This window comes from Camelina sativa, chromosome 2 (assembly GCF_000633955.1).
Source record: "Camelina sativa cultivar DH55 chromosome 2, Cs, whole genome shotgun sequence".
In the NCBI taxonomy this organism is placed as follows: Eukaryota; Viridiplantae; Streptophyta; class Magnoliopsida; order Brassicales; family Brassicaceae; genus Camelina; species Camelina sativa.
Window position 1 is genome coordinate 17,756,848 of NC_025686.1, and position 13,670 is coordinate 17,770,517.

General features: G+C 31.5%; 2 protein-coding genes across 2 annotated transcripts; both read left to right on the forward strand.

Annotated features, from left to right (window-relative positions):
* On the forward strand, positions 1,374-4,379 carry LOC104728270. The gene has a single exon (XM_019235804.1). The coding sequence runs from the start codon at positions 1,424-1,426 to the stop codon at positions 4,271-4,273; it is 2,850 nt and encodes a 949-aa protein (XP_019091349.1). The 5' UTR covers positions 1,374-1,423; the 3' UTR covers positions 4,274-4,379.
* LOC104728279 (abscisic acid receptor PYL8) lies at positions 11,759-13,223 on the forward strand. Its single transcript, XM_010447282.2, has 3 exons — positions 11,759-12,250; positions 12,445-12,660; positions 12,753-13,223. Exons 1-3 carry the CDS (start codon positions 12,101-12,103, stop codon positions 12,990-12,992), a joined length of 606 nt encoding a protein of 201 aa, XP_010445584.1. The 5' UTR covers positions 11,759-12,100; the 3' UTR covers positions 12,993-13,223.

A 13,670-nucleotide genomic window follows, 5' to 3' on the forward strand; every position in this document is an offset into this window, starting at 1 on the left:
TATGTTTACTTTGAACAACTTATTAAATATTATATCCCATAAATAGGTATCTCACATTTGATATATACGAGGTTGTTCTTGAGAGAGAGAAAATAAAATAAAATCAGAGTAGGGTTTTTGTAAGAGAAGGGTGTATCTGGTTCTTGTAGTAAAAGCTTGTCTGAATATTCTTATCCTCGGAGTTGTGATCCAACGATTGGTATGTTGTCACCTATTTTCATGGTTTCTTCTTATCTATTATATACTTTGTATACTCCTTTCGTTTATCTTCCATGCTTCTCGCTTATATTAGAGTAAAATTGAGTTTATGGGTTTGATTTTACAGTGATGGATTAGGTTTTTTTTGGTTTGTATCACACGTTTAAACTCTCTGTGATGGTGAATTTGGGTTTTGATCTCTAGGGCAGTCGATGTAGCGTTTGTCTCTTAGATCCGTTTGAAATGTTTTTGAACTGGTTAGAATTTTCCCGGGTCTCGAGTTGGTTTGATTGTTTGCGTTGATTGAAATGTGGATTATGGTGTTTTTTTTGGGGTCGTGGTGATTATTAGGAGATTCAATTGGTTCTATAAGAATATTGTGGATTCTGATTTTGGGTTTGGTGAATTGTGGTTCAAGTTAGGTTTTTCTCTTATTAGAGTTTGAGGATCCGTAATCATCATAGTTGAGTTTTTTTTGTGGCTTTGATTGAGTTCTTTTTTTGGTTCTTCAGCATTGTTTAAATGTTGTTATTGATCTTGAGGGTCTTCATTTAAATCTCCATCTTTCCTTGTTGTTAAGATATATGTTTGATTGCAATAGATTGATAGATTCTCAAGATCTTTCTTAAATATATATATGAGCCTTGTGTATCCGTTTTGTATTCAGCGAAATTGCCCGCACAAACTTGTATTCATATTTTGTATTCTATGGATTGCATTTCATGTAAATTATTTTGTGTTTATTGTGCGGCTTAGACATGCTAATTTGGCCAAAGATTGGTTCTCCATTCTTGTTTTTTAAATGAAATATTGCGGTAGGATCGGAGAGAGTCGAACCGGTTGAGACCAATTCCATCGCATAAGATTTTATTTCCTTGAGCTAATGATTCGCATTTATATGTTAATCCTGTTAGATCAGATCTGTATCTATATATCAAATCATGAGAACATGCAGCTAGTTAAAACCTTCATGCATGTAGAAACATATATATATATATATATATATATATATCTATCGTTTTATAGGAACATATCTGTACTCGTTTAAATATCCTCAGATTCTACTGAATATTTTTTTCTATTAGAGTCACCTAAACACATGATATGCTTCTGTAAAAAAAAACTGAATCTAATCTCTTTCTTTTCTTTTCTCCTTTCACTTTCCAGGTGCGAACCGTACGTTCGTCTGAGTATAGTTTGGGACGACGAAGTAACTGTCGAGGACATGGAGTGCAACAAGGACGAAGCGAAAAGGGCAATGGATGTTGCTGAGAGGAAGGTTAAAGAAAAGGACTACAACGGTGCAAAAAGATTCGCTAACAAAGCTCAAAACTTGTTTCCCGACCTGGGTGGTCTGAAACAATTGTTGACAGCTATCGATGTTTACATCTCAGCTGAGAAACAAATCTGCGGAGCAGCTGATTGGTATGGTATCCTTGGTGTAGATCCCACTGCTAATGCTGAAGCAATGAAGAAACAATACCGTAAACTACTTCTTATGCTCCATCCGGATAAAAACAATGCTGACAACGCTAAAGGTGCGTATGACCTGGTTTCAGAAGCTTGGGATCTACTATCTAACGAGACGCGGAGAACTTCATACGACGAGAAGAGAGCCAAAGAAGTTCAAAAAATTGTCCCAACAACACAGAGCATGAATGTTCGACCACACCGTCCAACCTCTAGCAGGAGTACTCCTCATGCTGTGTATGAGCCTGTTATTCTGAAGCCCCCTGTCCGTACGAATCTATTCAGTACGGGTTCGTCTTCTTCGACGATGCCGGAGGAGAATATTAATTTTTGGACAAAGTGTGGGATATGCAGGACGATATATCAGTATCCAAGGGATTATGTTAACAAGCACTTGCTTTGTCTAACCTGTAAGAAGGGTTTTATTGCACTGGAGATACCTCCTCCTCCTTCAACTGTTCCGAAGCCGCCGCGCAAGAGTTCCAAAAAGCAAGCGTCAACAAAAAAATCAACTGGTCCTTCGTCGTCTACTAGGAGAGAGCCTGCTGCACCACCATCTGTTAACCCTATTTTTCAGTGGGATTTTTCATCAGGAACGGCTGGTTCTAGCAGCGGAAATGCCACAAATCAAGCTGAGAATGTGGTTCGACAAGCACAAGTGAAAAGAAAGCGTGGGGAGTCGCAAGAAAAGGATACTGCTATCAAGAGGTCGAAGAAAGATGAGTCCCATATGCGTGGTCAAACAAGTGCAAGAAATGTTGTAGCCAGTGGAAGTACTGAAACGCCCAACAACGTAGGCGGCTCTCGTCGTCATCCTCATGTACCAGCAACGGTGTTACCTGATGATGTTGTAGATAAAGTGCTTATGGAAAGAGGCCAGTCAGAAATTTTGAGGAGACTTCCGAAGATGATGAATGAACTGGAAGAAAAAGTGAGGGTAACTGAAGGGAAGAAGAAACGTATGAAGGCAACGATCAAGATGAGTGGAAAGAAAGATGAGGTTAAAAAGTCAGTCGATAAAGTGAAGATAGATGATGATGTTATAAGATCAGCTGAGACTAATGATGAGGTTGTAATAAGATCAGCTGAAAGAGTGGAGACAAACAATGAGGTTGTAAGATCAGATGAGAAAAATGATGAGGTTGTAGTAAGATCAGCTGAAGAAGAGAAGACAAACAATGAGGTTGTAAGGTCAGATGAGAAAAATGATGAGGTTGTAGTAAGATCAGCTGAAGAAGTGAAGACAAACAATGAGGTTGTAAGATCAGATGAAAAAAATGATGAGGTTGTAGTAAGATCAGCTGAAGAAGTGAAGACAAACAATGAAGTTGTAAGATCAGATGAGAAAAATGATGAGGTTGTAGTAAGATCAGCTGAAGAAGTGAAGAGAAACGATGAGGTTATAAGATCAGATGAGACAAATGGTGAAGTTGTAAAATCAGCTGAGGAAGTGAAGATAGATAATGAGGTTATAAGATCAGCTGAGACAAATGATGAGACTGTAAGATCAGCTAAGACAAATGATGAGATTGTAAGATCAACTGAGGAAGTGAAGATGGATGATGAGGTTGTAAAATCAGCTGAGGAAGTGAAGATGGATGATGAGGCTGTAAGATCAACTGAGGAAGTGAAGATGGATGATGAAGTTGTAAAATCAGCTGAGAAAGTGAAGATGGATGATGAGGTTATAAGATCAGCTGAGGAAGTGAAGACAATCATTGTTCCAGATTCAGACTTTCACAACTTTGATCTTGACCGATCTGACTTTTCTTTTAAAGAAGACCAAATTTGGGCAGCTTATGACAACGATGATGGGATGCCACGGTTTTACGCTTGGATCGAAAAGGTGATTTCTTTGGAACCCTTTAAGATGTATATCAGGTGGCTTAGTTCCAAAAGCACTAGTGAATTTGGTCATATAGACTGGATAGGCTCTGGTTTTATTAAAACATGTGGGGAGTTTACGTCAGGGAGATACGAAGCTACAAATACAAAAAGCCCCTTTTCTCACAAAGTTGAATGCACCAACGATGTTATAAGAGGACTCTACTTCGTTCTTCCCAAAACGGGGCAAGTTTGGGCATTGTATCGAAACTGGTCTCCTGAGTGGGATAAGAATACTCCTGAGGAAGTTAAACACAAGTATGAGATTGTGCAAGTTCTTGATGACTATACCGAAGACAAACAAAGTGTAAGTGTGGCTCTCTTAATCAAAGCTGAAGGATTCAAGACTGTTTTCCGCAGAAGCATAGATGGAAACAATGTGAGGGAGATTCCAAAGGAAGAAATGCTTAGATTCTCTCACCAGGTGCCTCATTACATTCTTACAGGGAAAGAAGCTGATAACGCACCAGAAGGTTGTCTTGAACTAGACCCAGCTGCCACTCCACTTGAGTTCTTTGCAGAGGAAGCAGATGGGAATGAGAAAAGTGAAGCTGATAATAACGCACCAGAAGGTTGTATTGTACTAGACGCAGCTGAAATTCCATTTGAACTATTTTCAGAGGAAGCATATTGGAATGAGAGAAGTGAAGCTGTACAAGAGGAGAGCTATGTCCCAGATGAATTCATGGATATGGATTTCGATGACTTGTTTGATCTTTGAAGCTAGTGGCAGTCAACGTACAATGGAGGAAGAAACATATCATATCAGCTCATTTTATATTGAATCATTAGGGCACAAGACTAATCAAAAGTCAGGTTTGATCTTTTGCTTTCTTAATTATTTTATCTTTCTTTTGTTTAAAGTCGACCCAGAAACATTAGCCTAAAATATTTCGAATATTTTTTGGGGGTCAAATGTACAACATTTATGGTATTTTAGTATTTGTAAGAACTCAGTTCGAGATTTCGAATATTTGGTTATGGGTTTTTATCTTTTATTTTATAAGCATTCGTTTGAATCTCATTGACATGTTAGTAATAAGATGTATGGTGGTTGTGATAAGCTAAGCAGGTTCATTTTGAGACCAGCCTATCTAAGCATGAGACAATTTGGTCCTGGTTTTAGAATTTGAGTTGGGCAACTTTGATATATATCAAAATAAGTTTGTGCCACTATATAGAAGGAATCTATCTATCAAATATATATTGTGCCTCCTAGATGCAACTGAGATCCCTTAGGTTTGTTAAAATTTGTTTCTTGTCAATGTCTTATCAGATTTAGTCATTTCGGCATCATAATTTTGTTTGCACTGCGTTTATTTTTATATTTGTTTTTTTTTCCACAATTTTTTATATTTGTTTTATGCTTACAACAACAAAAAAAAAACACAATTTTAAAATTTTTAAGTAAGTTGTTTCGGTTAATTCTAAACGTAAAATGCTAAACTTATTGAAAAAATTTCCTGTTCCATTTGTGTTTTCTGATAATAGTTGTCCTTATGTTTTTTTTACATAAATTATTAATTTGCTAGTTGAGACTTTAGGAAATATTTTACGAAAAAACTAAAAAAACATGTTTGCTACATCAAAATTTTGGTTTTCAATTTAATTTCCATGTAAACATAAATATGCACGTCAAACCAAAAAAATTATGAAGAAAACTACAAAGGTTTTTCTATTTTCGTATATGTGAAATATAATTTTCTTTGTGTAAAAACAAAAGCAAACATATAGTTTTTCTTCTTTTTGGAACCAATAAAAATTTCGAACTTGTAGTGAGATTGAATGGGTCTCAAAATCATCTTCTTTTTCATGTAAACGAATAAAAGAATATTAATGGAGATCAAAGTGTGGGGTTTTGATTCATAAGCCATTAATGGTGTTCACGTTAATTTAGCCGAATGGTCAAAACGAAGATATATAGATGCAATATTGTAACACATGATCCTCGCTTCTATCTTTATAAATTAGTTTTCTTTCTATTCACATCTCTTCCACACCTTTGTTTTTGGGTCCACTTCTCTCTTTCACTTTAATTTATCTTTATTTTGATAAAATACTCTAATTATAATTATCGTCGATCGTTGTCATACTATTTATACTAATATCGACGCATGAAGTGAATCTAAACATTCCCACTCTACAAAGGTGATTGTCCTTTTACATCCAATCAATGGACTTACTATTTATGTGATCCTTACTTCTTGTCCTAATATCCTTAAGATATTTAAGGCCTCTCGAATGATATGATCGATATATATGGAAGTCAAACAAGTGATTTTGTTGTTTTAGTGCGAATGAAAAAAGTACGGTCCATGTATATTGAAAGGATAATAAAACGAAACTATCTAATTCCAATTTTAGCTATAGAACAACAAACACTATTTTCTTTTATCGAATTGGTTGGTACATGTATATGTAAAACCTTTTTTTTTTAATATTTTGTTGGTACTTGATATTTTTTTTCGTCGATTTTGGAAAATGTATTTGGTAGATTGCTCTTTTTAAAATATGGATAAATGGAAGAAAAAAAAATCCAATTCGATATGTAAGATAAGTTTTAGTTACGTAGATATATAAACAAATTAAAATCTAATATTAAATGGACGAAAATGAGTAAAATTATAATAAAAGAGTGACTTTGGAAGTGTTTTTTTTTTCAAATATCAAAAATAATGTATAAATTATGTGTCATGTTATTGTGTTAGAAAATGAAAATATAGTATCATTAAAAAGAATGAAACCCAAAGACACACAAAACTGCACACATTTTTACACACTTGAAAGTTCTGTTTGATAATTTTTTTTTATTATATAATCATTTTTGCAATGCGTCATCAAGTGTGAAGACTATTTGTTATCCCCTTTTTAATAAAACGGAAGTACACAACTTGAAATTGGTAGACTATATAATATTAACATAGATTATAACTAAAATTAATTATTTGATAGGTTATATGGATTAATTATTTGGTAGGTTATATAGATTTAGGATTAGGATCCTCTTAAAAATATATTCATCCAATTAAAAATATATTCTAAGGAATCAAATAAAATCTCCAAAGAATATTTAACTAACCATATTTAGGCAAAAAAATCTCAGAAATTAATCACTCTTCCGCATATTACAAGTGATTTCCGATTATACTAAAAAATAAAATTGTACCTTACTTTATCAGAAAATTTTGACTAAGTAACAGTCAAAATTTTAAATATTTAAATTCATTTCATATATTTCTTTTGTTGAATTGTATAGTTTTATATGCTATAATAAACTTTTTAAATAATTTAATTTGGAATCTTTAAAAATAGTTTAATTTGATATTTTTAAGAATATCATAAATATATGATAGATCAAAAAGTTAAAAATTATAAACACTCTAATTTGATTTGTTATAGCACGGGTCAATAATATGTCACTATAATATGAAAAATTTCAAGAAATATGATTTCTTGCTAGAGCACGGGTTAAAAATTTAAAAATATGATTTGTCGGATTAAATTTAAGTTTGGAATAACGTTGTTTGGTAGACTTTCTCGGTCACAATGATTTTGACAAACATACGTTACATATTTGGTCTTAAAAATTAATATACATTATACTATAGGTTAAATTATAGTATTAACGATCAAAATACAATAGTATAATTTTAAATACTAAACAAATCAAAGAAAATTAACAAACAAAAATTAATATTTTTACCACACAACTTAATCCGCACTATATCGCGGATCAAAATCTAGATATACTAGAATATATCTTACAAAATAGATGTTATTTTTATAAGTTATATTCAGTATATGATTTCATTGCATAGTGTTCCATCCAAAAAAACTTTTAAAACAAATAAAATAATTACATATACGATGTTTTAAATAAAAATTACCAAATAAACAAAATGAAAGAATTTCAATCCGTGCTCTAGCACGGGTCATATTCTAGTATATATATACATTTGAAGTCAATGTGTTGATTAAAATGCTAATTCAACCATCAAAGACTCACAAAAAAAAAAAAAAATTATTTAGAAGAAGAAAAACCAAACGTGAATGTAAGATACGCAATCTCTAGAAAACGTTACTTTGAAGCGTTTTAATTATACTTTATCCAAACTGTGGACCCCGATTTTGTCTAATATTTTCAAAAACAAAAAATCTTTTTATTCTTATTTTTATTTTTATTGTCAACGACAATTAGTTTATTTGTTATTTATATCAAAAAATTATTATCGTAATTATCATAAAAATAGTTACTTGCATGTTGGTATGGACATCTTTTTGGATAATAAGTGAAAATGGATTTACTTTATTAATTGAGATTTTTTTTTTAATAATCCAACCTCATTAGTTGATTAAATCGTGGCTACGGCTAGCTTTGAAACCAAACATGATGAAAGAAAATCGTCGATATTAAAGATCATAAATAGCATCAGCCGCCAAATTTGGTTTCCTCTGTTTTATAACTGAACACTGTCTGACTGAAAACATATTTCTACGTACTACCAAAAACATTTCTGATTAAACTTAAAAAATGTGTGAAATTATTGGTCGTCTGGCTTCATAACCAGTACCGTATATAGTCAGAATGTGAAACGAAACTGAATAGTAATTACAATAAAAGGCAAATCTAAAATACGTTTAGTTTTGATGTTTTTATCAACAAACGTTTATAGCACCAAAAAAAAAAAAAATTGACATCAGTAAAAGTGCTACTTTTCCAATTATACCTCAAACTTTTATAATGTGGTCTCTTATTAATTACTTTGAGTATATAGAGAACTAATTCGAAAGTTGTACGTACTATTATAACGAGCCAAAGCCAATCTACAAATTAGAAAGCACCCATGTCTATGGCCTATATAGGTATCTATCTAATTTCTGTATATAATAATCTTTGAGGTAGTTCGTATTCTCGAGAATACTTTAGCACGTTACAAAGTTAGCAACGAATTTTCTTTTTCTGGAGATGACATTATAAGAGCCAAATCTTTTTAATGTTTATTGAAATCTTTGTCACTTTGAGATAATTTTATTCAGGATTTCATAAAGTGTTGGATAAAGCACGTGGGACCATTTGCTCTATCAAGATTGGCTCTTCGAGTCAGGAAAAGTTAAGGCCGTGAAGCAAACCCTAAAGTTCTGTATCTATTTTTTTTTTGCTCGATCATTTACAATATACTAGTATAATAACTCATAACCCACTAGGACGAGTTATGAGTTTAATCATAGTCGTAATTTTGTATTGGAACGACAACAACAGTATTATATTTGCTTTAGTTACTCGTCAATTGGAAAATACCACTAAGAGTGCTGTAATATATACCTCAATAATTTTGACAATTTTCTATACCTCGAATAAGAAATGTTTTTGGTTTGGTCATCACATGCATAAGTTTTTTTTAAAATAATTTTATCCTGTGTTTTTACTAGATGCCAACTATATTGTTCTTATCCTAAACTAGATTGGTCTGTTGTTTGCATGGTTCATTGATACTCCAAAACTTGCGTTCATATAGTATGTACTATGGCTCAGTCACGATTCCAAACAAACTTCCAACTAGTAATTATTTGGCTAACTGGGACATATCAACATATATGTATATATACAAAACGCGTAACCATTTCTTCTTTGGTTGCATTACTAAGAGCATGATCTGTCCAAGCATCTTGCTTGATTTTTCATCTCCTTAATTTTTCATATAAGATGTTTCATATATATTTATGAACCCAATGTTTTTTTTTTTTCTTTTTTTGGTGTATCTCAGTCTCACCTTATTCCTTAATAAGTTTATAATTCTCGCTACAGCGGTATGTTAAAGCTAGATAATTCTTTGAAGCCAAGATCAACAACATCCTCCGCCTACTACACTCAAATTATTATTCTGATTTTTTTACTATTTTAATTTAATCTTTGCAAGCATGAAGGGTAATTTTTTTAGAAAAAAATAGTTGAAAAATAGTCTTCTAAACCTACTTACTATTACTCTAAAGAAGTTTAGCAATCAAACACTATTTTTCTTTTTATTAATAAAATTTACATGCAAAAAAAAAATATCACTCACTAATCACCTTTACTTAGCAATTATTTATATCATTTCATTTAAAAAAAAACATACAAAGCTACAATACATAAATTATACTATATATATATATTTTAGAATATTACAATATAATAACAATACTACTATCTTTAAATAAAAAAAAACAATATTTTCCATCAATAAATCACTACCTAATGAATTATATGATATGGTTCCTATAGTAAAAAAACAATAAACTTTAATTAAAACAATTTTGCGCATATATTTGTAAGGTTTTACATTCAAAAGGTAAAAAAATTTAGTTATGTATATAATTAATCTATAAAACAAATTACATAAACTACTTTTTTATTAGGGAAAAAGATGGCTACCTACATGAAGTATAGGTGAATACATGGTCACACATACCAAGTATACTATTGTATACTCAACTATACAAAGTATATGTATTGCATGGCCACATGTATGAACTATATGACGTCATGTGTTCAACATCATAGACATATAATCTGGTACACTGATTGATTAATTCCAGTGAAGACCGATGTTGACTCTGGTGTTGACCAAAAAAAATTATAAAATTAAAAATAAAAACTAAAAAATTACTATATTTAATCATTTATGGTTTTTATTAATTAAAAATATTATATTCAATATCTAAATATTTTTTATATATTTTTAATGTATTCATTCTTGGAAGATTTTCAAAAATACCTTTTTTCCTATGTCATTTCAAAAATACCCTTTTATGTTGTCCATTTTAAAAAATACTCCTTTTCTATATATAAAATAACTAAATTCTAAGCCTTAAACTCCAAATACTAAATCCTAACTCCTCAATACTATATTATAAATATAAAATAGAGAATCCAAACCTTAGAAAAAATCTAAAAATTAAATTAACATTCTTATACTTAGTTAATTTTCAACTTTAAAGCTAAACTAATAGTTAAATAAAAATCACTGATAATTATTTTCAAGATATAATATAAAGGCATTTGCAAAAATACTCTTATTCTATACCCTTTTGCAAACATACCCTTAAATCAAATATATTTGTTTTGCTAAAATGAATTTTTTGTATTTTTATCTTTTATTATTAAAAGTAAATATTGTGAATCTTGTTGTTGTTGTTGTTTAATTTATATGTTATTTTGAGTATGTAAATTTTAAAGTAAAGAGTATCTAAAATTTTGTATACCATGCAAAATTTAGAGTAAAGAGTCATATACTCAATCTTTTGCATATTATTTTCTAATGAAAGTAGTTGAGTTTGATTTTATTGATTTTGTAGTATAAATATTCTGATTATCAGATATATATATATATATATATATCTTAAATATAATTATAAATGATTTTTATATCTTGAAAATAATTATAAATGATTTCTGTCTTGAAAATAATTATAAATAATTTTTATTTAACTATTTACTTTAGCTTGAAAAATAAAAAGTAACTAATTATAAGAGTGAATATATTAGAGATATATAAAAAATATTTGGATATTGAATAGAATATGTTTTTTATTCATGAAAAACCATAATTAATTTAGTATAATAATTTTTTATTTTAAATTTTAAATTTAAAAAATTTAAAATATTTTTTTTGGTCAGTGTTGGTCAACGCCGGAGTCAACGTCGGTATTCGCCGGAGTCAGTCTACTGGATTATATGTTTAGGGTGTTGAACACATAACGTCATATAGTTCATGCATGTGGTCATGTAATACATATACTTCGTGTAGTTGATTATACAATATTATACTTGGCATGTGTGACCATGCATTCTCCGATACTTTATGTAGCTAGGCATTTTTTTTCCTTTTTATTAATAAATATAGTTTACTTTTTAAGAATGGAGTCTTCGTTGAAAAAAAAAATCACTGATCAAAAAAAGGAATTAACAAGAGGGGTACAATGGTCAACAAAAAAGAGGGGCAATAGCGTAAATAAAGAGAAATGAGTGGGATAACATAAGAAAGCATCCAATAAGAGTAGTGAAATTAGAAAGAAAGGACCTTTACTCCTCTTTTTTTCTTTTTTTTAAACGTCCAATCAAAAAACTTTTTTCTTTTTACCATTTTTTAAAAAAAAAAAAATATAAAATCTCTCACTCTGAACAAAAAAGTCTATTAAATTCAGTAATAATAGTGATATTTAAACAGAGAGAGAGAAAAAGTTTGTTGGAGGATTCTTCTCTCTTTTTCTCTCTCTTACTCTTCTTCTTCTTCTTCTTCTTCTTATCATCTCTCTCTCCCTCCAAATACGGCGACTGTAATCTTAAATCTTTCATTCATCGTAAGATCTCGCCGGAAAAATTATAAACCAAAAAAAAAAACTTCACTCAGATCAGATCTCTTAGAAGATTCAAAGCTCATATCTTTTACCTTTTATTTCTTTCTCTTTCTCGTCTGGTGTTTTTTTTTGTTCGGTTGTATCTTAAAACACGGAGGTGTAGAGATTTTTCACCGTGGCTTAAGAAAACAGAGGAAGAGGAAGAAGAAAGATGGAAGCTAACGGGAATGAAAGCTTGGTGAATCCGAATCTGAGTCAGAGTCAGGAGAGAGAGTTTATAAGAAGACATCATCAACATGAGCTTCTTCACAATCAGTGTAGCTCTACGCTTGTTAAACATATCAACGCTCCTGTTCATATCGTAAGCTTCTCTCTGTTTCTCTCTGTTTCTCTCTGTTTTGGTCTGTAAATAATGCTTTCTATATTTGGCTCAATTGGTTAGTTCAATCCAGAAATGTTGAAGAAGACGAATCGATTTGGTTTCTATTTATAGAAGTTTCCATTTTTGACTATTGTGTGTATAAAACCCGAATCTGGTTTGATCTGGTTTTGTAGGTGTGGTCACTTGTGAGAAGATTTGATCAGCCACAGAAGTATAAACCATTTATAAGTAGGTGTGTGGTGAAAGGGAACATGGAGATTGGTACAGTTAGAGAGGTCGATGTTAAATCTGGTTTACCAGCTACTAGAAGTACTGAGAGGTTGGAGTTACTTGATGACAATGAGCATATTCTCAGTATCAGAATCGTTGGTGGTGATCACAGACTCAAGGTCAGTAAAACTTTTACTTTTTTTACTACACATATCATTGATTTGATTGAATCACTAATCTGATCTTTTATTCTTTTGTGTGGGGATTTTAGAACTATTCATCGATCATTTCACTTCACCCTGAGACTATAGGAGGAGGAGGAGGAGGAGGAGGAAGAACAGGAGGGACACTTGTGATTGAGTCATTTGTGGTTGATGTACCAGAAGGGAACACAAAGGATGAGACTTGTTACTTTGTTGAGGCTTTAATCAAATGCAATCTTAAATCTTTAGCTGATATCTCTGAACGTCTTGCCGTTCAAGACACCACTACTGAGTCTGAAACTGACTGATTGAATCAATGAATGGAGAGTCTCTTGTTGCTGCCATGGATGAAGCTCTCGAGAGTGAAAAAAGTCTCTTTGAGGATGGACAAGGCCCCAAACTAAAATATCATCATCATTGTTACATAATAAGTTTTCCTCTCATTTATTTGTCTATTTTTGGGGGTCTTTTCACTTTCATTCAACCCTCTTCTTTTTTCTTGATGTGTCTAATTTAATGAGATGTTTTTTTGGTTTCTCTCTGTAGTAACCAAAATATGATTTTGGAGTTTGGCTTTAGCCACTTGCAGGAATCTTTTTTACAATTTGCAGAGACCAATGTTAAAAAGTGTGATCATGGGGTTCCACTCTCTTCACACTTTTAGTAACACCCATAAAGGGCCACACACCATGTCTCTTTCTTTTTAGTATTTATTTTTAGGTTGATGAAAGTACCCAATAGGATTTGTGGGATGTGAAAAATCTCCACACGGACCATTAAGGAAAGAGATCTTTCTTGTTGTTTATAAACTAGGTGCTTCCCCACGCAACGCGTGGGTTGTAGTGTAGTTGGCACTTTCTTGTTTTTTTTGGTCTTTTTCGTTTTCTCTTTTGTATTATTTCGTTTTAATTAGGCATATACGGGCTTTGCCGTCACTTTTATTTATACACTATATGTTTATACCATTTCGTTCAGATGTGTATAAT

Excerpts from the sequence above, each read along its gene's own strand:
- LOC104728279 (XM_010447282.2), top strand. The coding sequence starts at position 12,101 with ATGGAAGCTAACGGGAATGAAAGCTTGGTGAATCCGAATCTGAGTCAG. Across the intron at positions 12,251-12,444 it reads TCAACGCTCCTGTTCATATC|GTGTGGTCACTTGTGAGAAG; the intron begins GTAAGCTTCTCT and ends CTGGTTTTGTAG. Across the intron at positions 12,661-12,752 it reads GTGGTGATCACAGACTCAAG|AACTATTCATCGATCATTTC; the intron begins GTCAGTAAAACT and ends TGGGGATTTTAG.
- LOC104728270 (XM_019235804.1), top strand. The coding sequence starts at position 1,424 with ATGGAGTGCAACAAGGACGAAGCGAAAAGGGCAATGGATGTTGCTGAG.